General features: G+C 56.4%; 7 protein-coding genes across 7 annotated transcripts; 4 read left to right on the top strand and 3 right to left on the bottom strand.

Moving 5' to 3' along the window:
* Positions 1-1,014: 1,014 nt before the first annotated feature.
* Positions 1,015-2,842, top strand: INS49_015526 (uncharacterized protein; the record flags this gene model as incomplete). The annotated part of the gene is made up of 4 exons (XM_043176205.1): positions 1,015-1,017; positions 1,126-2,524; positions 2,594-2,728; positions 2,796-2,842. The coding sequence occupies 4 exons, from the start codon at positions 1,015-1,017 to the stop codon at positions 2,840-2,842; spliced, it is 1,584 nt and encodes a 527-aa protein (XP_043019660.1).
* Positions 2,843-5,513: 2,671 nt separating this feature from the next.
* INS49_015525 (uncharacterized protein) lies at positions 5,514-6,362 on the bottom strand (the record flags this gene model as incomplete). Its single annotated transcript, XM_043176204.1, has 1 exon — positions 5,514-6,362. One exon carries the CDS (start codon positions 6,360-6,362, stop codon positions 5,514-5,516), a length of 849 nt encoding a protein of 282 aa, XP_043019659.1.
* Positions 6,363-6,391: 29 nt separating this feature from the next.
* On the bottom strand, positions 6,392-10,498 carry INS49_015524 (uncharacterized protein; the record flags this gene model as incomplete). The annotated part of the gene is made up of 1 exon (XM_043176203.1): positions 6,392-10,498. One exon carries the CDS (start codon positions 10,496-10,498, stop codon positions 6,392-6,394), a length of 4,107 nt encoding a protein of 1,368 aa, XP_043019658.1.
* A 1,692-nt stretch (positions 10,499-12,190) lies between these two features.
* Positions 12,191-15,553, top strand: INS49_015523 (uncharacterized protein; the record flags this gene model as incomplete). Its single annotated transcript, XM_043176202.1, has 8 exons — positions 12,191-12,260; positions 12,390-12,532; positions 12,600-12,767; positions 12,832-13,002; positions 13,056-14,365; positions 14,427-14,509; positions 14,562-14,865; positions 14,926-15,553. The coding sequence occupies 8 exons, from the start codon at positions 12,191-12,193 to the stop codon at positions 15,551-15,553; spliced, it is 2,877 nt and encodes a 958-aa protein (XP_043019657.1).
* A 112-nt stretch (positions 15,554-15,665) lies between these two features.
* INS49_015522 (uncharacterized protein) lies at positions 15,666-16,434 on the top strand (the record flags this gene model as incomplete). The annotated part of the gene is made up of 2 exons (XM_043176201.1): positions 15,666-15,689; positions 16,015-16,434. 2 exons carry the CDS (start codon positions 15,666-15,668, stop codon positions 16,432-16,434), a joined length of 444 nt encoding a protein of 147 aa, XP_043019656.1.
* A 23-nt stretch (positions 16,435-16,457) lies between these two features.
* On the top strand, positions 16,458-17,405 carry INS49_015521 (uncharacterized protein; the record flags this gene model as incomplete). The annotated part of the gene is made up of 1 exon (XM_043176200.1): positions 16,458-17,405. The coding sequence occupies one exon, from the start codon at positions 16,458-16,460 to the stop codon at positions 17,403-17,405; it is 948 nt and encodes a 315-aa protein (XP_043019655.1).
* Positions 17,406-20,231: 2,826 nt separating this feature from the next.
* Positions 20,232-22,644, bottom strand: INS49_015520 (uncharacterized protein; the record flags this gene model as incomplete). Its single annotated transcript, XM_043176199.1, has 4 exons — positions 20,232-20,400; positions 20,493-22,235; positions 22,317-22,451; positions 22,592-22,644. 4 exons carry the CDS (start codon positions 22,642-22,644, stop codon positions 20,232-20,234), a joined length of 2,100 nt encoding a protein of 699 aa, XP_043019654.1.

Below are 22,644 nucleotides of genomic sequence, written 5' to 3'. Positions count from 1 at the left end.
ACATATCATCGAATCCTTCGGTGTAACTCGAGATGCCCTCAAGAGGCCCAACTCACTGAGCCGAGGATACTCGCGCCAATCGGCTGTTCACACAGATGTGACCGTCCTGCAGCCTCGCTGAGTACAGTCAGAAAGGGAAGGCCACCCCTGAGAGCCCAGACTCTCGTTCCACAACTCCAGGCCTTGCTACGAGGGCATCTTCCAGCCAGCCATCAACAATGGGGGCCCTTTCGCTGCAGGTCGCTCGACACAGGTGCCATGTAGTCGCGCCAGTGTCGCCTGAGCTTAATTCGGCTCCCCCTACCTCAGGTTGCGTCGGCCATTTGCGGGAACCGCTCGCCCTTGCAGGGCTCCTCTCTTCACAAAAGGGCATTGCCCGCCCGGCCGTCACTGCACGTTACCGGTACAGACAACTTGGGCCATCTGCGTGCAGCGGCCTATGCAGCAACTTGTAGGGTCGAGGAATCAGCAGGGCGGAGCGCCGGGTTGCACAATATTGTCCCAAACAGGATCTTGACACCTGCAGTTCTCCCAGGGTTGCAGTACTGACGCAGCCACCAAACCTGTTGGCCCGGGTGCTTCGACACGCTTCCCTCGGCGCCTGTTGCCGCATATTCAACCGCACAACAGCAGTTTTTATACACCCCGTCAGCAGCACCGCTGGCGTGACGAGCAGCAGAGCCGTGCAACACACTTTCATTCTGTCCCGTGTCGTCGATGCCAACTGTCGACTCGCCAGCCTCCGCCGTTCTGCTTCACAAGAGACAGCCCCACAAACGAGGCGAAGAACCCGCGGCTGCACCGAGGGCGATCTCCTGAGCGTTACCGCGAATTTGAACCCTGAACATTCCTTGAATTCCCCCGTCGGCGGATCTGCGGCGATAAGTCTCACTCGGAACTTTTACGTGAGAGCGTGCGTGCATTAATTTCAATTCCTAACAATACGATGCAACTACTGGGAGTCTCTCGCTGACGTCGTGGTAACCAAGCCACCGGACTCTAACCCTGAAGCTCATGGTTAGTTCCCACAACCTGGACTGCCCAGGGCGCACTGCCGACTAACACGCCGCCCGCTAGCATATATAACCCAAGTATCCGCTGCAGCCCGCAGAACAATGACTACAGGTCTTGGAGATGATAACAGGATATGTCGCAGACACGCTTCCAGGCACGGATCACATCAAGAAGCCTGGAGCGATGCTCATACAGGATGCTCCGTCCCACATTCCTTTTTCAAATATTCTTGAGCATGGAGACATTGTACTCCTGCTGACACCCGTCGTCCGCCCTGTCGAACAAGGCTCTACCCAGGATCCCTTCGAGCCCCTCGGGAGAGGGCTGGCCAGGTACCACCCATGGATTCGGCACGTTCCGTATACAGCAACAGCCGGCATCACCAGCACTCATGTCGCCTTCATCAAGAGGGCAAAGATTGTGGTCTTTGTCATCTCGGGACCGCCCAGCCCGGGACAGCCTTCTCAGGTGGCCCTGTCTAGCATCGCGCAGGCGGCCGGAGATCATCGCCCACACGTGGTCGTCGCCTGTTGCGATGTGCAGGAACTTGAGTCCGCCACGTCCATATTCCCAACGATTGTACAGCTCCCTGGCTACTCGCGACACGACCTGGATATTGGCGCAGACATTCTGTACCACGGACAGCCAAGGCAGACCGCACCGACGCCAGAAATCCCGAGTGCGCAGCCCAAGGATTTTACGCACAGGTGGGTTGTCAAGGGGTTTAACGTGGCGACCGACACGCAAGCGGTCTATGATCTTTGGTGCCAGAGCATGCCAAAACAATTCAACCTCACCCGGCACCGTCTCATGAGCCTTTTGCAGCGAGATGGCTACGCGAAGCACCTGGTGGCCAGGGCCTCTGAGACCGGGCCGATCCTGGGATTCTGTGCCACTTATATCACCTACCTGGACAGCAAGGGAGAGGTCCTCGTGGGATCAATCGCCGCAGTCGTCGTTGAGGCTGCGCACAGGGGCCGGGGTATCGGCCGGATACTGCATGACGCAGGTCTCAAGGAATTCTCAAAGACACGAGGCGTCAGCCGGCTGCAGCTGGGCAGCACGTTCCCTCGGCTTCTGTACGGTCTGCCTGTCGATGACCCCTCTGAGGGGTGGTTCAGACGACGTGGCTGGAATATGGACTGCAATGCGGCCGGCACGGGGCAGGAAGTCGCGGACTGGGTGCTTGCGTTCAACGAGTGGCCGACTGGTGGGCTGCCGCCCATTGGTGTCACCTTCAGGCCCTGCGGAGACATGGACTTCGACAGGGTCCTGGACATTGTCGAGCAGGACTCGGAGCGGAACGGCAACATGGCCTGGTACGACCAGTATGCAAAGCTTGCCGATTCGATGTCCATGAGCGACATCGTTATAGGCCTGCGTGGCGATGCCATCGTTGCGACGGCTATAACGTATCTCATGCGCTCCGAAAACCCGTCGGCGGACGACATACCTTGGGCTGGTGCCATTTCAGAGGACACGGGAGGTGTTACGTGCATTTGTATCACTGGTACGTTTCGAAATACGAACAGGCTGTGCCAGAACTGGCGGATGGCTAACTCTTTTCCTGTCTATCTAGACAATGACCCGTCGAGGAGAGACTCGATCATGGTCAGGCTTTTGGACGCTTGCGTGCAAGGACTGCGTCAAAGAGGCATGGGGAGGATGTACATTGATGCGGCAAAAGGGGGCGATGCCGGCTTTCAGTCCATAGGTACGCGGCTGATGAGTTTCACCTGACCGCTCTCATTCATTGCACATTTACTGACACAGTTCCCTAGGCTTCCAGAAGTGGGCCAGATACAGAGACGTGTGGCGGGATGTATAATTTGCATTCATTCTCGCTCCGCTATATTGGGAGCTCGGCGGGGAGTTAGGCTGCATCTAAAACGATTTCATATCAGCCATTCAGGACAGGCAAACTAACAAATTCGTTTTTTACTTATTTTATGCGAAGAGCAACGGGGAGCCCGCAGCATCTGCAAAGATATCTGACCGTAGCCTGAGAATGAACCCATCCAGCGAGAGCGCGAGTCCAAGAGCGAGTGCACCACTGCCGCGCCGTGCACTGCAGCCTCGAGCCGGTGCCTGGACAAACGCGCACACCGCAGTTCTATTCTTCTGCCTAGACGGAGGCGAACACCGACGGTGACCAGCGAAGCAATACCCACATCAAGTCCAGCTCACACGAACATGCAGCCTAACCCGGAATGAGTCGCACAAATGACACCCAGCCCGATCCCTCGTGGAGCTTTGTGCAACGGCAGTCCGAGCCTTCCCCTCGGGTGGGCGGTGGGAGTCTGGGCTGCAGCAGCAACCAAGACCCATAGTAAGGATTCCAAACTGCGGGTGTTGGGCCCTGCCCCCATCCCGCTGGTTTGAATCCTTCAGAAAGATCACCTCTTCGTTCTTGTTCTTGTTCTTTTTCTTCCCTCCCTCCCGCCTTGTCGGTGTCTGTCCCATCTGCATATCCGGCTCGGGGTTCCAGACCTGCAGGCTGCTCTCTGTCTCTTGCCCCCAAGAGGTAAATCCCCCAACCACGCCATAGCCCCCTCTCCGGCTTGAAGGAATCGTCGTGCGTCGGGGCCGAACGCCCGGAGGGGGGGGGGTTTAATTGTGTTCCATCCTGCTGGGAGCTGGGCAATAACAACGAACGGTGTGCAAAAAGACCCGCCCCCATTGGCTTGACGCATTGTCCTTTCTCCCTCCTCCTCCGCCTTTTCTCTTATTCAGCTGCCGTGTGTACCGGGAAGTGCCGAGGGGAGGGAGTGTCCATGCAGCGTACATGCATGCGCGGCGCTTTTGGTTCGAGTGCGCCGCCCTGATCTGGCGAGGCTGGCTGGCAACCTGGCGCATCCCTGTGGTCGAGCGAGACGCCATACATAACAAGACACTCGAATCCATGTACACATCCATACAATACTAAATCCATCCTTGTATAGCCGCCATTGATCACTGCCGCCCGGAAGTATTCTTTTCCTCACTGCCCTGCCCTACCCCAGCCACGGACCACTCGCAGCAACCGCCTTCACTGTTTCACTGAGCCGCAAGCCCACAGGCACGTCAACCTCAGGCAGGGCTGCCTGCGTGTATGGTTTGACATATCTCCCCGCTGGGAGAAGCCTCTGATCACGCGTAGGCAACGGCTGCGGGCTCCCCGAATCCTTTGCCTCGTCCGGCGGTCGGCGCTCCCATGTTAGTGAGAGCAGTACAGCAGGGGGGTGGTGGTCGCACAAGGGATGACATATCGCTGCTTCTCCGGGGCTCGCGCCTGAGGAATAGACGAAAGGGCAGAGATAAAATGACAGTAATAATAAAGGATTCCAAAGACAGCCTGTCATCACTGTGCTACGTGACACGGACACACCAGCTTTGCCAAGGGATGCCCTCGCCCTCCGCCTCTTCTCCTCCGATCCAGCATGTGCCCGTCGTTGTAATCTCTCCCCCGCGCCTGTCGCGGCGGAGGTCCTTTTGACCGACGTGCGTACAAGATATAGAGGCATGGAGGAAAAGGCGGAGGCTAAGGCTCGCAGCTAGACAGAAGCTGGCCAGCCAGCCATCCATCCAGCCAGCTCGCGAGGCACCCACACGACGAAGGAATGGCGGTATGCAGGCGGGCAGCATGTCTCTGGCGGGAACCAAGTGCGAGGCGGGGGGAGGGCCCAACGAAAAATGCTGAGCCGGTCAGCAACAATAGCACACACAGATATTAGTATCTAGATACTGTCTCTGCTGGACAGCTGCGGGAGTAAGTACACTGCTTCGATCCTTCCTATCTGCAAGCTGTTGTGGGCAAAAAAGGCTCCTTGTGTAACACCGTTCGAGATCGACGGTCCTGTGTAACCAAGAGGCATTAATAGGGTGGTGGGTTAGACCATCTCTTGGGGTGGGTGTAAAGTCATGTGCCCGGGGTGGGCAGTGGGTTCCGTCCGCACCACCACCACCGCCGCGGGATCGCCTGCATTCGACACGTGCTTGTAGTGCGATACATGGATAAACAACACACATGCACACAAAGGTCGGGTCTGTGTCACGCGGACAAGTGAGCACGAAGAGGCCGTGGGCGCGAAGGGATTCACATTGGCCGTCTGTTGCGCGTGTCCCCCTGATGGCAGGACTGCTTGCTGGCTCTGCCATTCTGGGCTGGCTCGATCGTACAAAATTCCTCAACACTACGCTAAGACCACACGCGATATGTGGAAGTGCTATGGTGACCGTGGGGGGAGAATTTACTTGAGAAGGGAAAGAGAAAGCAGTAACTTTTGTGGTATAGTGGTCAAAACAAATCCCTCACAGTTCCCGAGACTCCTGCCTTCCAATTTCTGCATGACTGCCCTCATGCCCGAAAAGTGCCTTCATCATGATCATCAACCTTCATTTTCATTATCCCATTCCATCAAGACGCACCAAATTTTGATTGTCCCTTGATTGGGCAGTGTAGATTCTGCCCTCCCGCTCACAAGAATGCTCGAGAAAATGCGTGAAGCCGAAGTAGGCCTTTAAGCCCACTTGGAAAAGTCTAGACTCTCGACCAGGGAGTCCAAATTGAAAGCCTGCATCATAATCTCCGTGTCCGCTGTCGAGTTGCTCATTACCGAGCTGCGATGCGACTGTGAATTCTGCTCGCTAGTAGTCGTCAGGAACGTCGCTACACTAGCCCGACGCAGGTCACGCATGCTCAGCCCAGAAATGCTGTCCCTGGCGACGCCACTTGAGGGCCGGCTGTCGGTGTTTGGCTGCCCCAGCGGCTGCTGTTGCTGTGCAGAGGCAAGCGCACTGCTGAGCGACATTGGTGCTGGCGTGCTGGATGTCGAGGCGTGAGGACTCGTAACAGTCGACGGCGATGTTGCCAGCGCCGGCGCAAATTTTGGCCCATAACGCTCACGTAGGCGACTTATCTCCCTGAGACGGCTGCGCCAGGCGGATGGGTACTCACCCTGATCGCGGTGAGCCCAGACGAGAGAAAACACTGACGCGTTAAGAGCGAGCAGACGGACAAAGTCCGGCAGTGCTTTCAGACTAATCATCTTGGTTGCGGCACAGGGCGAGATCTCGGGGAAGCCGTCCTTGCTCATGACTTGGACCTTGAAAAAAGGCGTGTAGCTGCCCCTATTGAGAGCCTCGACATTCTCTCCTTCCTCTTGCTGCTGGGCACCGTGCTCGCGAGTCGCAACAAATGACGCCCTTGACTCCGGTGTGATGACAATGTTGACGTAGTTGAACTCGGATGGGAACGTGTCGAACTTGAAGGGCAGGCCAGAGTCGTTGAATATGATGTTCACAAAGTCGTTGCCTATGTGTCTCTTCTTGCTGATGCACTGAGCGTCATGGTCCAGGTTTGTGGGCATCTGTGTCGTGACGTGAAAGATGATCTCGGTCACTCTGTCGCGCCAGCAGAACGTGTACTGCCCGTCTGTGTCGTACTCCGGTCCAGGCCCTGAGTGTTGAAGTCTGCACCCTTCAACTTGGTGAGAGATCCGATTCCGTTCAAGAATTCCGTATAGTCTGCACTGCCGGACACATTGGCTAGAATTTCAGTTTCCTTGGTCTGATTCTCTCCTATGTAAATAACGCCAACCTTGTGACCGTCCACCACGGAAATGCGGTCAAAGGTCCTGACGCTCCGGCCAACAGCCTCCTCGTCTGGGAGAGGCAGTGGGCGCAGTGCCGGTTCATGACTTTGAGGCGTGGAGGAGAGCAAGTGGACAAGCAGGTGGCTGGGGATGGTGCTATTCGTGGTGGGCGTACCCGTGTCTCTGCTGTCCCCAAATGTGTTGGCTTGATGTGGCGGCGGAGGTTTGAAGTTCTCGCGGACAGTAAAGTAAGACGTGCCTGACGGCTGTCTCTTAGTGACCTGTGCCCATGGAGTCGCCTTGGACTGTTTGATGGATACAAGACTGTTGGCGATGATCCACCGTCTCTCAGTGTACTCTGATGCTTTCCTGTCTGAAAACCGAGGATTTTCCGCTGACTCGTCCGCTTCTGCATATGCAACTCTCTGAATGAAGTCCATGGTGATGAGTGCCTGCTCGTCCGAGACCGGGTTGCCATCTGGGCCTTGGAATAGCCTCTTGGCGATCCATCCTACATGCTTCGCTCGATCACCCAGGCGAAGGGCCATGAACCAGAACACGATGACGTGGTACGCGAGGGCGTGCACATACTGAGGCAGTTCGTCACTATTAGTGGGTTGCCCCAGTATGTCGTACTCGTGAGTTGTGTTGATGGTAGCAGGCACGTTCTCACTCGCCGTGCTCGTTCGCACATACCGCTTCTTATCGCGCACAGTATCCAGATACCTGAAACACATGCCAAAAACGACGCGAAACTCATCTTCAATGAAGTTGCTGTAGAGTGCTGGCATACGAGCGAGTCCCGCCAGGAATTCCAGAATGTGCATGGCGACGTTGGCCTGCGTGATGACTGTTGACATCTTCTGCAGGATCGTCACGAGTGCTTTAGTAGTTGCAAGAGGGAGCTCATGGCAGCAGATTGTCAGCGCGTGGATACAGGTCTTTGCTGTGGAGTGCCCGATGCCCTGCATGAACGTTCTGACAAGATCGTCTTCATCGCTTTTCTGAAAGTACTGGTGGTAACTCATAATCGTCGTCAGTATTTGAAAGATGCATATGTTGACTTCAGGCCGGCGTAGTCCGGTCAGAGGAGGCGGGTCCTGGAATAGATTGTGTTTGCTCTGCTCGCACAGCACTCGACGCGCCTCCCTTATTTGCGGTAAGGTGCCCCTGAAAAATGCGTGGTTGCTCAGCTGGGACGGTAGGTGAACCAGATTGAAGCTGTAAACCTCCCAGTCGCTTCCGTGAGTCAGATTATGGATGATGGCCTCGAGCCATGAGGCGACATCGAGCACGCCAGGTTGCTGGTCCACTACTTGCACGACCTCCTCTCCTTCACCACGAGCCTCTGTCGTCTTCTCCATGTATGAGAATAGAACAGGACTCGCTATTGGAGAAGGTGTCTCTGGTAGCACATTAGGATCCGGTAGGGACCAAAGTTGTTGATACTTTTGGCCATTGGGTTTGGCACCACTAGCTGACCGACTTGGGACCATCCTGTCTTGTGCCGAGGAGCCAAACGAAACTCCTCGTGAGGACCGAGATAAGCTTCCATATTCGCTCCTCAATCTGTGTGACGTGGCTGCGTCCTCCGCGACCTTTCTTGCCAGGGAAGCTTCCGTCCGGTGGAGAACACCAGCCAGGCCCTCCGATTCGGTGAAGCATGTCAGGTATATCCGATTTGCCCAGTCCGCTCTTAATCGAAACAGCATTTTCATGGCCGTAATCCGGGCGTCGGCAGATTGACCGAATTTGGCGATGTATACGAGGAGTTGAAATGTCCTGGTCGCTTTTCGACTATCCGTATTCATTGTCTTCATGAAAAGTAGCACGTAGCCTCTCGTAACGACATTGGCTGGGCTTTGATCGGCACCACTCCCCACCTGGTCCGCTATTGTTGGCTTCTCTTCCATGAACGTCAGCGGGGAATGCGTACGGTCGCTGGTGACGACTCCCTTCAGTGTCTCCACGATGTAATCGAAGAGGGCGGTGTCGGCCGCCAGCGCGACAGATATCATGAACGACACGGTCTCCTGCAGGACGGAAGTGTCTGTCTCGTCAGAGATGCCCGAGAGGATGTTCCTGACGATGTTGGGCACGACATCCTCGTCAAGTTCGTCCTCAACCAATTCTAGCATGTCGTAGACCTCGGTGATCCCTCGGAGAGCTGCAATACGGATGGGCGTAGAGCGATTGCGCTTGAGGTAGAACGACTCCAAGACCAAGTCAAGGTTCTTCTCCCATTCCAAATCCGAAGGGTAGCAGCAACGAAACTCTTTGAAGTGTTCCAAGACGAGCTCAGCCGTGGAATCTGGGAGGACGTGAGGGATCTTCGCCATGAAAGCAATGCACTCGTGTCTCTGGACGAAGTCTGAACCTCGCTGTCTAGAAAGTCCTTCCAATCTCCGCAAAAGCGTCTCGAGCTCCTCCAGTATGGAACTCCCCTTCTTAAGGTCTTGTACGGTGAAGTTGCTTTTCAGGCTCGTTCTGGAACTGCTGGGAGTGAGATTGAAATTCAGCCGACCGACACTCTTCTCGGCAACTTCCAGGACGGACGTCCAGTCTTCGCCTTCGAGAAGGGGATTCAATTTCTGTTCCCCGTCATCAAACAGAGTGTTTATCAGCTTCAATACGGAGCCGGCTATTCGTGTGGAAGGTGATTTTTCGACAACATTGCTGCATCCGTCGACAAGAAGGGCCAGTGGGATTGCCGGGTAGCCTTTCTCTGAAGATTTCCAGATCAGTTTCTGGAGAACAGTCAGGGAGCCCCTAACTGCTCTATTCGTTTCCGTCGTTTCCTGACCATTGCGAGGATAGTCCCTGAGAATGTTGAGCAAGATCCGGACGGCCGCCTGGCCATTGTGCGACTTCAGGAGGTTGGATAGTGTGTGCCAGGAAGTCTTGGTCAGCTTGTCGACGAGGCAGAAGATTGAGCTGAGGACCTCAACACAACGACTCAAGCTCCGCTTAGGAACTGAGGCGTATGTTATAATGGCATCAATTACCTCAATGCAAGCCGTCAAATCGTCTTCCGTACTCGTCTTCATGCAGATTTCCAGGAGTTTATCGATCAAACGTCCCAGTGTTTCGTCGTCGGCGACCCTGAAGTTGAACTTGAGGACCTCGAGGATAAACGCGAACAGCATGGAGAAACTCTTGTCCTCGCCCAAAGCAGCAACTGCTGGCGCAACGCCCTTTCCCTTGGAGCCCTTTCTCTCGCGCAATGCCTGTTGCCTCCGCGCAACCCTGACGGCATTGTATGAGTCCTGCAGCCACGTTGTCAACAGAGGGATGACGTCGTAGTCGAACCCGGACAGATTGCGGCCATGGTTGGTCAGATCAACCAGGGCGGCGAGCTGGAGATAGAAGTCATCGGGGCTGGCGTGGAAAGACAGTGTCTGGAAGTATTCTTTGCGCTCGAGATCGGTCGAAGAGGGGTTCCGAACGCACTCAGTGAGGAGCTCCCATCCGGCAACCCTCGCGTTGCTGGGCTTGGATGTCTCTATCAAGTCTTTGCCGGCATCCCATATTTGTAGTACCGGCGCCAAGGGGTAGTCGGCAACAGACAGTCGTAGGGACTCGGCTGCCGCAATGCGCTCGCTGAGAGAGCCGGTCTTGAGCTTCTCTAGGGCTTCGCTGTGGTGGGGAGGCAGGCCGGTGGCAGCTAGCGAGGCCGTGTCGACTCGTTCGGAGGACAACTGAGCGGAGACAGTATCGGTCGACGAAGAGGGCACGGGCGGGACCTTGGAAAGCTTGGAGCCTCCGGTCAGGCCCTTGAAGACGCTGGCAAGACCCCCTGCGCTGCTCTTGGGCTCGGGCAACGGAGCTTGGTCGTCGGCGGATGGAGGCATGGAGTCTCCAGGAGGGGCGTCAGGGGCATCAAAGCCCAGGGAGGCTATGCGTCGAAGCATGTTATCAGCTTTGGGTCCATGGAACAAAGCGCCAGCGGGGCCGAGGTAGATGAGCAAAACTGCAAAGACTGGAGGTTAAAAACCATTCTGGACGGGGCGGGGCGAGAAAAGCTAATAGGAGAATAGCAGTCGCCGCCGCCAGAGCCTGCACGCGGTTGTGCATCACGACGTCCAGGTATCGCCAGCCAGGGGTCCAGGAAGGGGACGGGGAAACAGCCAAGGAGGCCCCACAAAGATTGACAGGAACAGGAACAGCGACGGGAGACTCACAGACAAGCCCCTAGTCTATTCGCATCTACCGCTGGGATGAAGAGGGGCCTATGAAGTCAGGGTCGTCATAGTGGCCATCAAGGTGTACGTCGTCCGTCAGGCTGGACACTCTCGAGTCGAGACCGAGGAAGGTGCAAACTGCAAAGCGATGCGCGTCGAGGGGTCCAGCGAGGTTGGATCCGGGCAGAGCTCGGGCGCGTGGTAAAAGGATGGAGAGCGAGCCAGGAACTAAGAGATAGATAATAGGCGACCGAGACCGAGATAGAGATAGAGCTAACAAGAGCTATCGGATGGACAAGGGCGAAATGACTGCAACCATCTAGCTTCCTCCACCTCTCGCTCTCCTCTCTCTCGCAGCCTGGGACGACGGGCCTGTCAGTGATATCAACCAGCCACGGTGCTTGGCCCAAGTTGCTGTCGAAGTTGGCGAAAGTATAGACTTTTTCGACAAGGATATCCTTTTTTTTTTTTGGGACGGCAAGTGACAGATGTCTGAGGGAGGTTGATTGGTATGTGGATGTCTTGAACTGCGGCCAGCTGGGTCTCGGGAACGGGAACCGCGAAGGAAAAGGTACGCCGGCTGCACCGTGCACGGATCATGACGGTCAATCATGAGGTCCAAGGGGGCCCACTCTGGCGCCGTTTTCGACGGACTACTGGTTGATTGCATGGCATGCCGCTGAGATTTATTGCGCATCGGCTCTGAGAATTTCGTCACATCATACAAGAACATGTGCAATACTTGGTAAATAAAACCTGGAGCTGACTGAAGCAAGATTTAGGTTCAGTGCCTGTGTGGGTGAGGGAAGCATGCATTCCACTGAACATGCTTCCGCAGCAGCCTGCAAAGTACCTAGGTGGTTTGGCAGAGACAATATAACAAAGGTACCGGAGGCGTTCGTCCCAACCTTGAACCACAGGAGGGGAGAAGCTGGTTCACTCATGATAGAGGTCATGGAGATCACGGTCAAGTTCAAGGCCGTATCCTACCAGTTCAACATCAGTTCCAAGCTTCGTGCATGGCATTTGGGTTGTGATAAACTCCTAGCCAGAATCCAATTTTGGGCATACTCGCGTGTCCTGTGTCTTGAAGTTGGTCCTGAGCCACATTGTTTGCGGATAAGTATGTACTCCAATTACTCACTCTGCTTCCCAGGCACGAGTGTGTCTGCAGCAGGGTCAGGGGTGTTCCAAAGCCCCTCGTCACCTACCCCCACATCTCCTCGAACAAAGGTCCGCCTGCCAGTCAGCGCCACCAGGCACCTAGCAACGGAGTCCACCCTGGTAGCCCGTTTACTTTCCCAGCTTCCAAGGTTGCCTGCAACCGGACTGAACCTGCAAAACTTCTTGTACTTTAACAGCAATAGCCCAACCTGCTGTCTCCCACATCGTTGATCTTAGTAGACCAGGCTATTAATCAACATGGCGGCAGACATCGCAAGCATTGCTCAGTTGTTGGACGCAACTCTGGACCACAAGCAGCACCGCAAAGGTAGATCCCCCCTCCATCTGCTGCCCTGTTGTTGTTTTGTTTGCAACATCTCAGGAGCTTGGGCGACGGCGCCGCTGCATGCACGCCCGCACAACTACACATGAGGAGCTGACATTTCTCTGCCATCAGCCGAGGCGCTTCTCAAACAGGAAGAGAGCAAGCCGCAGTACTGCCTCCAGCTCCTCAAGATCGTCGCCGGCGCCAACTTCGCCATCACCACCCGCCTGGCTGCCGCCCTTGCCTTTAAGAACTACGTTCGCCTCAACTACGTGGTATGATCAAGCCTCTACAACCCCTCACAAAGGGCCGCATGGAAATTTCTGACATGCGACAATACAGGATGAAGATGGAAACCACAAGTTACCCGCCGAAGAGGTCGCCACCATCAAGCAGGAGCTCGTTGGTCTCATGATCCTGTCACCACCGAACATCCAGACCCAGCTTGGCGAAGCCATCAGTGTTATAGCAGACTCCGACTTCTGGAAGAGGTGGGACACGCTCATACAGGTTTGTTGAAGCTCCGGGACGACACGTGGCCGTATGCCCTCAAAACTAAGCCCTCGTCTTCTAGGACCTTGTCAGCCGAATCTCGCCAGATGACTACAAAGTGACGAACGGAGTTTTGGAGGTTGCACATTCCATTTTCGTGCGGTGGCGACCTTTATTCCAGTCCAACGAACTTTACGAGGAGGTCAACCATGTTGTGGAACACTTTGGAGAGGCCTTCGTACGGCTTTTGGCGGTGAGTACACGGTCGACGCAGGGCTTAGAGGCACGAACTGACAACCCCCCAAGATTGCGGACCAAAAGATTGAGGCCAGTACGAACAATGCCGCCGAGCTCAAGGGTTGGTTTGAGACGCTGAGTCTGCTGGTCAAGATCCTCTACGATCTGACCTGTCACGATCTCGCTCCTATCATCGAGTCAAACTTGTCGTCCATCTTTCTCCTTCTCGACAAGTACTTGGGGTACAAGAACCCAATATTCGACGGCGACGATGACGAAGCGACAGCCCTGGAAAATGCCAAGGCTGATATTTGCGAGGCCCTAACTCTGTTCACGACCAAGTACGATGAGGACTTCAGTGGCTACTGCGAACGATTTATCACATCAGTCTGGAACCTGCTGTCCAAAGTGGGTCCAGAGAAGCGTTACGATCTCGTGGTCAGCAGAGCTCTGCAATTCCTCACTGCTGTGGCATCGGGATCCAAGCACGCTCAAGCGTTCAACGACGAGAACACCCTGGGCCAGATTGTGGAAAAGGTCATCCTTCCCAACGTCAGCCTCCGCGAGTCGGATCTTGAAATGTTCGAAGATGAACCGATAGAGTTTATTCGGAGAGACCTTGAGGGATCGGACACAGATTCAAGGAGGCGAGCCGCCACAGACTTCTTGAGGAAGCTCTTGGAAAAGTTTGAGGCGCTCGTCACGCAGGTTGTTTTCAGGTACATCGACCACTACCTGAAGCAGGGCCAGACGGACTTCAAGGCTAAGGACACTGCGGTTTACCTGTATCTGGCCATTGCCGCCAAGGGTGCTGTTACTGCTGCGCAGGGCGTCAAGACCGTCAACAGTCACGTCAATGTCGTTGAATTCTTCCAGAACCATATCGCGGCTGATCTTCTGAACGTTGACGGAGTCCATGCAATCTCCAAGGTTGACGCCATCAAGTACCTGCACAACTTCCGAAGTCAATTGACCAAGGACCAGTGGCTGGCTGCGTTCCAGCCTCTGATCAAGAACCTGGCGTCTAACGAGTACGTCGTCTACACATACGCAGCCATCGCCGTGGAACGAGTTCTCTATCTCTCAAACGACGCTGGCGAGCACCTGTTCTCGAGAGCGGACATCGAACCAGTCGCAAAGGATCTGCTTGACCATCTCTTTAATCTCGTCGAAAAGGACAAGGCCCCGGCCAAGATGCAAGAGAACGAGTATCTCATGCAATGCATCATGAGAGTCCTGATCGTGATCAACACAGGTGTGCGGCCAATCATCGATGGCGTTTTGGACCACCTCATCAGCATCATCAGTGTGATAAAGGCCAACCCTAGCAACCCTCGGTTCTACTATTACCTTTTCGAGGCCATTGGAGCATTGGTCAGGTAAGTGATGATCAGGAAAGGAGAGATACCCTCAGGCGACCGGACTGACACGATATGACAGGTTCTCCGACCCCAGCCAAGAGGCAAAGCTGCACGCACGTCTATGGGAACCCTTCTCTTACATCCTTAATGAGGATGTGTCGGGTAAGCTGTCCAACGGGAATATGTCGCGCCGACCTGACTAACCACATCCCAGAATTCGTCCCCTACGTCTTCCAGATCTTCGCTGCCCTGCTTGAAGCTGCCCCAACAAGTCCGCTGCCTGCTGATTTCAGCTCACTACTTGGGCCCATTCTCACGCCTACGGTATGGGAGACAAGAGGCAACGTGCCCGGATGCGCTCGGTTCCTCTCGGCCATGGTCCCCAAGGCAAAACAAGCCATAGTGGAGTCCAATCAACTGGTGCCGATCCTGGGAATATTCCAGCGCCTTTTGGCTAGCAAGAAGACCGAGACTAATGCCTTTGAAATCCTGGAATCGGTCGTGGCCACTTTCGATGGGTGAGTTGTCCACAAGCACGGATGGAGTACCTATCTCCTTTTACTGACCAAAGCGTGCAGAGCAACCATGGATGCGTTTTTCCCCGACATCCTCAGTCTTACCTTCACCAAGCTGCAGTCCAATCCCTCCGACTCGTACAAGCAACGATTTGTCCGTTTCTACCACTTGGTCTCGGCCAACACAGCAGCCGGCATGGGCACTGACTACTTCATCAACCATTCTGAGAAGCTGCAGCCCGGTGTATTCGCGCAGCTTTACCCGCCAGTGATCCTGCCAACCACGAAACAGTTTGCGCGTCCAGTCGACCGGAAGATTGGTGTGATCTCCTACACAAAGACGCTGTGCGATTCCGCCGCGTTCGCACAAAAGTACGTGAAAGGCTGGGCCAACACTGCGAACCATCTGTTGGAGCTCTTGCAGAACCCACCCAAGGTGGCGGGCGGATTCGGAGACGAGTTCATCACAGAGGCGGACGTGGACGACATTGGGTTCGGCGTGGGGTTCACCCCGCTCAACACGTGCAAGCGCGGCCCGCGGGATGATTTCCCAGAGATTGACAACGTCCAGGCCTGGGTCAGCGAGTACCTGAAGGCTGGCAATGCGCGCCAGGGCGGGGCGGTTCTAAAGTTTGTGCAGGAGCGCATGCAGCCAGAGGCCCAGGCTGCGATCGCGCCTTATCTGCAGTAGGATCGTTCGTTAAAGCGCACGTGGCCATTATGGGGAGAAGAGGCACGGGGTCCCACGATGAAAAAGAAAAAACATGACAATGGCGTTGGAGGGACATAAAATGTGTGGAACCATGGACGGAGCGAACAAGAACTGCGTAGGTAGATTCCCCAGGGACAGCGCTGGCGAGGGGCCATGTGCTCGAAGTTTTGTCATGTGGCATCCGCATAGAAGCATACTACATTCATCAAGCGAGAACTCACGAGCTCGGCTCACGAGAAGGTCTGAGATGAATAGCACTGACAGCCAAGAGCCGCATCCATGATTGAGCCCCATCGAAGGCGGGAACGCCACCGGACGGCCCGTCACTTCGCCCCGACCCCGGGCCCCAGAAGCCTCGGCTCCTCGGAGCTTCACTGCGGGGTTGATCTGGAATCCCGGCTTCATTGCTGCTGCTGATCATCTTTATATCCCTTCTTGAGTTCTGCGAAGGGCCACGCACCCGACACGTGGCATTTTCATCCGCAAAAGGCAACAATGCCCCCAACGTGAGACTCTTTCTGAATGACTATGCCGAGGAGGCATCGTCCTCGCCAGAACAGCAACACACAGTCATAACCAAAACCCCAGCTCAACACCACCACTCTTCACCCACCATGGCCAGCCCGCCACCCCTAGAAGGCATCAAAGTCCTCGAGTTCGCAGGCCTCGCCCCGGGCCCCTTCGCAGGCCTCCTGCTCGCCGACGCGGGCGCCTCCGTCGTCCGCGTGGACCGGCCCTCCCCCTCGGGCACGCCCACGGCCGACCAGCTGACGCGGCGCAAGGCCTCCGTGGCGGTGGACCTGCGCACGCCGGAGGGGAAGGCGGCGGCGCGGCGCCTCGCGCTCGCGGCCGAGTCGTGATCGAGCCGTTCCGCCCGGGCGTGATGGAGCGGCTGGGCCTGGGCCCCGCGGAGCTCTGCGCGGCGAACCCGCGGCTCGTCTACGCGCGCATGACGGGGTTCCGGCGCGACGGGCGGTACGCCGCCATGGCGGGCCACGATATCAATTACCTCGCCGTCAGCGGCGTGCTGGGGATGCTGGGGTGGCACGCGCGGGAGCGGCCGGCCCCGCCTATCAACATCATGGGGGACTTCGCGGGCGGCGGCGCCGTGCTGGTGCAGGGGGTCCTCCTCGCGCTGCTGGCGAGGGCGCGCACGGGGAGGGGCCAGGTCGTCGAGGCGAACATGGTGGACGGGGCCGGGTACCTCGCCACGTTCCCGCGGATGGCGCGCAAGACGCCCATGGGCGACGGGCCGAGGGGGACGAACGTCCTCGACGGCGGGTGCCCGTACTACGACACGTACCGGACCAGGGACGGGCTGTACGTGGCCGTCGGCGCGCTGGAGCCGCAGTTCTACGCCGCGCTGGTCAGGGGCCTGGGGCTCGAGGGGAAGGGGTGGGAGGAGAGGAGGCTCGACCGGGATACTTGGCCGGAGATGAGGCGGGTCTTTGTGGAAGTGTTTGGCAGCAAGACGAGGGCCGAGTGGGAGGCCGTGTTTGACGGCACCGACGCGTGCTGCACGCCTGTGTTTGACTACGGAGAGCTCGAGGGGGCCCGGGATGGGGACGGGCGCGAGGGTGACCAGCGGCCGACCGTCACACTGCGGGATACACCGTGCCTGGCTGTCGACTCGGGCACGAGGCCATCCTCTGCGGACGCGGCCAGCCGTGGCCAGGGCGCTGGGGTCGCCGGCGATGGGTACGTCGGTGAGCCCTTGGCGCCGGGCGAGGGCGGCGAGGCGGCGCTCAAGGCCTGGCTCGGGTGGGAGAAGGGGAGGCAGTACGATATCGAAAAGGGTGGTCTAGTTCTGAGGACGGGCTCCAAGTTGTGAACAGATGGGTCCCGAGTGGATATCCGTCGAAGCAGGAATCAAACGCCAGCCTTTATCCTCTATTTACCCTCTATCCTTTACCCTTTTATACTGTATCTTTTTTACCTCACATGTTGTACCTCAGTGCAGTCTGTCTATACCGATGCTATACCCAACCATGTTCATCTCACATCCCCGTTCTAGCCCCAAGGTGGTTGAGTCATCCGCTGTTCAGTGTCTTGGCCTACAAGCAGAGAGAGGCTGTGATCAGTCTCACCAGCCTGACCAGAAGTCGGAACGTGGCGGTGCTCACCCCTTGTTCTAAGCTTTTGGTTGTTCAAGCGTTCAGGCCTATTCATTCATTTCCTTTCAGACCATCATTCCGCGAAACTCGCCTGGACGGGCTTGGTGGCGGCGGCTTCGGGGGCCGGGGCGATGGAGGTCGATCTCGAGACTGGCACACGGCAGAGGCTCGCGGCGAGGTACACGACGCCATGGTGGTGAGGGTGTCGAGAAAGGTCGGAGCTCTTGTCCGAGCAGAGGAGCAGATAGCACGGAGTGATCTAAGAGGAACTTCGACAGGAATGCGGAGGGGAGCAAGACTGGATAAGAAAGGCCCAGCCCGTTCAAAACATCCTACGGGAGGGAACCGCGAGCAAGCTATAGATAGATAGACAGAGTACGGTCCAAAAACTTCTCAGGACCCCGAGTCCCGGGTCCCAGGTTCATCATATAAACAAGCTACAGAGCTCAAACCGACCCGCGCACTGCCATCATCAGCCCACTCTGGTCCCCTGCCGAGAAGGGACACCCGCCCCCTCCATCGTCAACCAAGGGCTTCCCCTGCAACGGGTCGACCAAGATGGCGCGAGAGGGCCCTTTTTCGATGCGTTGCATGCAGAAGCTCGTCCATGCGCTGCGCTGCCCGCCTGCGCGTTAGAGCAAATCGGGGCGCAGCGCCGCAGCGGGAAATCTCCTGCATGCGGTGGCCAGAAAGGTACTCCCCTTCACCGTCTTGTCCACGTGTGAGAGCGTGAGCGTGTGTGTGTGTGTGCGCGCGCGCGCCAGAGAACTGGGCGGGTGGTAGATTCCGAGACATGTGAAAGGGTTCTTCCTGTCTACTACCACTACGGGCAGCAAGAAAATGTGCGAAGTTTCCCCCCCACCCGATCGATGGCGGCATTAGCTTGGCTCGGGGAGAGGAGGTAAGGAAGGGTAGGGGAACGGGAAGGGGGTGAGTGGTTCCCGGCCGTCGTTGCGGTGTGAAATAGGCCCGAAACCTTGAGTGAGGCTCAAGCTGCTCTTCAGGCTCACCACTCGCTCCCCGCTTGCTGCCGCTGCCTGCTGGTGGCCCCCCCGGTCTGGGCATGGTCTGCCGAAGTGGCCCAGAACCTGATCTGAGAAGCTTAGTCCTGGCTCAAACACGTGTAAGTGGCCCTTGGTGGCCGCTGAAACCACATCCCAGAGCTACTCCCGACGGTACTAATGGCCGGCACACGGTACAAGTGCCATCTTGTATACCCCCCAATCGGGAGCGACCCAGCGGCCCGGGTTTGGGACTTGGCTGTGTACTGTACCCTTCGCAACCTCTGTATTTTTATTGCTTCCCTTTGCTTTTCTGTTCCCTTTTCGGTTGACTTTATGCAACATATTTGTAAAAGTTGATAGACCAGCAGGGCGGGGGTGTCAAAACACTCTTGACAAGGAGTAGAGGGAAGCGCAAGCCTTGACGTGGTGACGCAACTAAAAATAAGCTGCATCTTGTACATACCGCACGCATTTTCTAGCCTCACCTCAGCGAGACTCGCATGTTCGCGCAGGACGACCCGGCCTATCAAGTCCATCAAGGGCGCTCTAGTACTTGGTTCGGAGCGAAAAAGCGGGGATGGAATCAAGAGGTAGAACAAAAAAACGAAGATGGTTATGCACCAGTATTGTCTCGTCCCGGTCATCTCGGATGTAATGGTATCGAAAAGGAGGACGACAGGAGAATCAAAACAGCACCACCGGTCTATCCCATTCCGTTCCTTTCCATGCCTTCCCTTCCCTCCCCTTTGCACATCCCACTTGGGCGATCACACACATACACATTTCCCTCTCCCGTGTGCGCCCTCAGGAAGATAGAGGGAGAGAGAAGAGAAAAAGAGGAAAGAAGAGAGGTAAAAAGGCAGTCGGTCTATCTACATACAACAACAACACTGTACAATCTGCTTCAGATGCCAAACCAAAACGAACAAAAGCCCACTTTCGAACAACTTCTGTCTGTCTGCCTGTCTGTCTCCAATGGGTGAGCCCCGCTCAGTATAGTGTTCGCTTCGTTCCCTTCCCCCTGCCTCTGCTTCTTCTGGTTGCTCTTCTTCCTCACCGCACATGCGCTTGTCTATTATAATGTGCACTCACGAAGCAAACACGGCCCAGAGTTGGGTCTCCATCTCCCTCCATCACCACAACCCTCCCCCCCCTCCTTCTTTCCCGCTTTCTTACCACCACCAACCAAGCTTCATAACTCGAGGCAGACGACGGCCCCGTATCATGCATGCATTCAGTCGTCGACGCGTTTCCCCGTATGTGGGCAGCACTCTCCCTCATCACCCAGTCTAAAAATCACGGAACAAGGACGTAAACGCAAGCCCGGCCCAATTTGCGAAGATCGAAGGAGAACAACCGCCCACTGCGCCGTGCAAGGTTTCTTCTCTCTTTTGAGTTCCGATGATCATCCAAACAAACCCGGTCCCACCTCCGCCAGCCCCCCACCCCTAGGACTTTGAAGGAAAAGGCAGCCAGCAAAAACGCCCCCAGATCCTCCTTAGAGTTGTGCACTACACACCCAAGGGTGGAGAGGTTCTTCTACTGCACCTGGCTGACGATCTCGCTGGCGCGTGCCAGCGACTCCACCATCTGCTGGCACTCCTTCCGCCGCCGGATCGTGTAGTCGCTCTCCTTGAGGAGGTCGTCGAGCTCTGCCGCCCGGTACATGTTCTCCAGGAGCTCGCGCTGCATCTCGTCCTTGGTGAATCTGTCGCACAGTGTTAGCAGGCTTGTATTTTATTGTTTTCTTTGGGTGACTTCTATCGTCTTTGGAAAGGAAGAGGGTGAATTGATACGTACGCTACAAGGTTGAGCATGATGGCCTTGGGAACCATATCGATCATGGTCCTCTTGACAATATTGTAGTACGACGAGATGAGCAGCTTGATGACTTCGACCTCGATGTTCTCGCGCTCGCTCAGCGTGCCCGAAGCCTTCAGCGTCGGCGGCGGGGCCTCCATGGCCGCGGCCTTCTTCTTGTTCTTGGCCGCAAAAAAGCTGCCGAAGAAACCGCTGTTACCGTCCCCGCCCAGGTTGGACTCGGCCAGGGTTGGGCTCGCGGCCCGGACCGGGGTGTTCGACAGCGCCTTGCCAGTCTTGGGGTCGACCTGCACGGGCTTGGGGTTGTGGCGCTCGTTCACGATGGCCATGGCGCGGTGGCCGTTGAGGAAGTCGGGGTGCCCGGTGTTGACGTAGATAGACTCCATGGACACGAGGTCCTTGACCAGCTTATTGGTGGGCTCCATGGCCTTCTTGAAGAACCCAATGACAACGTTGTGCATCTTCTCCTTCAGCGACGGGTACCGGCGGTAGAGCGCCTTGCTAAGCAGTTGCGTGAGGATGCGCACCAGCTCGTCGTAGACCAGCGACACGCACTTCAAGCTGGGCTCCTCCAGCCGCTTGATCTGCTGCTTCACGATCAGCTCAAACGCGGTGGTGCCGACAAACAGGGCAGGGGACGAGCCGGACGAGTTGTAGAGTATCGTCCGGATGTCCACGTCCTTGACCATGTCGAAGGGGTCTACCGCCTTGACACCGTTCGCGTACAGTTCGTGGAAGACGAAGCTGATCCTCGCACCGCCGGACAACTCAGTGCTCGAGAGCTCGGTGTTGTTACCGTCCAGCACCGTCCGCCACTCGTTTGTGAACTCGGTAATGATGTTCAGCACGATGTTGGCACTGTTGCCCAGCATCGAAGGTCCGAGGCTCTCCAGCTCGGACGTGTACTTCTGCAGGGAGCTTGAAATCCTGGCCTTGATGTCTGGCAGCGTCTGCTTGATGTGCATCATCAGGATCAGGTTCAGCTTCCGCGCCAAGTATGGTGTACCGCAGTAAGAGCTCTTGTTACGATAGGCCTTGTGGTTCTCGAAAAACGCCCTCTCGGCCTCGAGCGCGGCCTGGATGGGCTTCTTGTTGTCGATATCCCTCTGACCACGGTTCACGACCGGCACATATCCCATGCGCAGCGGGATGATACGCCCTGCCAGAATGTCGACCACATCAGTACCCTCATCCATCAGATCAACCTTTGTCAGGACACCGATTGTCCTCTGACCCTCGGGGTCGACCTCACGTGCCAGCTTCAACCCATCTGAGTTGGCCAGATCAATATTTGCTGCCGTCACGGCCAGGATGATGGCGTTCGACTTGGCAATGTACTTGACAATCATGTCGCGGATTTGTCTCTCGATGTCGCGCGGTTGGTCACCGACGGGTACTCGAGTGAGACCAGGCAGATCGACAAGCGTCAACGTCAGGACGTTGGGGGAGTAGATGCGCAGGTTGATAGGGGCGGGCGAGATGCCGGCGTTGCGGCCGACCTTTGCCTCAGTCTCCTTGCTGATCTCATCTCGTATCTTGTTAAAATCGTAGAATTTCTGACCTGGTATATGCAGGAACTCGCCCCACTCGTCCACGTTCGCGGCCTTATCGGTGGTACCCTCGACGCCTTCACTCTCGCCGTTGGTCTGGGACGTGGCAGGGCGGTTGATGAGTTGCAGCACGAGTGGTCGACGTGTCACGATTCCTGAACCTCGAGGGAGGCTGCGCGGAAAAGGATCAGCTAGGATCTCTATTCGGGGCATTTCGTGCCCCAAGGATACATGGTGTAGCAGCCCAACTTACAAGTCTCTGCCCACGATGTTTTCCAGCACGGAACTCTTACCGCTGGACTGACTGCCAACGACGACTATTTGAGGGAGGTCGATGGGGTTGTTGACGCCGACGGTTGTGAAAACATCCTGGAGCTTGTTGACGAGTCTGAGGCTAGCTGTCAGTATCTATTCTCCTATCTCTGTCTGGGATATGTGTCCCGCCTGGCGACCCGGGGCGAGGTCCCTCCAAAAAGGAGGCGCGTTGATGGCCACGATGGTGGGGGAGTCGGTGGTGATGGGACGTACGTGATAAGCGCAGGGTCAGAGATACCGCCCGGCTGGGAGAAGTTGCCAGACAT

The sequence above is a fragment of the Diaporthe citri genome (assembly GCF_014595645.1).
Source record: "Diaporthe citri strain NFHF-8-4 chromosome Unknown scaffold_9, whole genome shotgun sequence".
Lineage (NCBI taxonomy): Eukaryota > Fungi > Ascomycota > Sordariomycetes > Diaporthales > Diaporthaceae > Diaporthe > Diaporthe citri.
The sequence above is the reverse complement of the archived record's forward strand: the minus strand, read 5'-3'. Positions and strand labels throughout refer to the sequence as shown.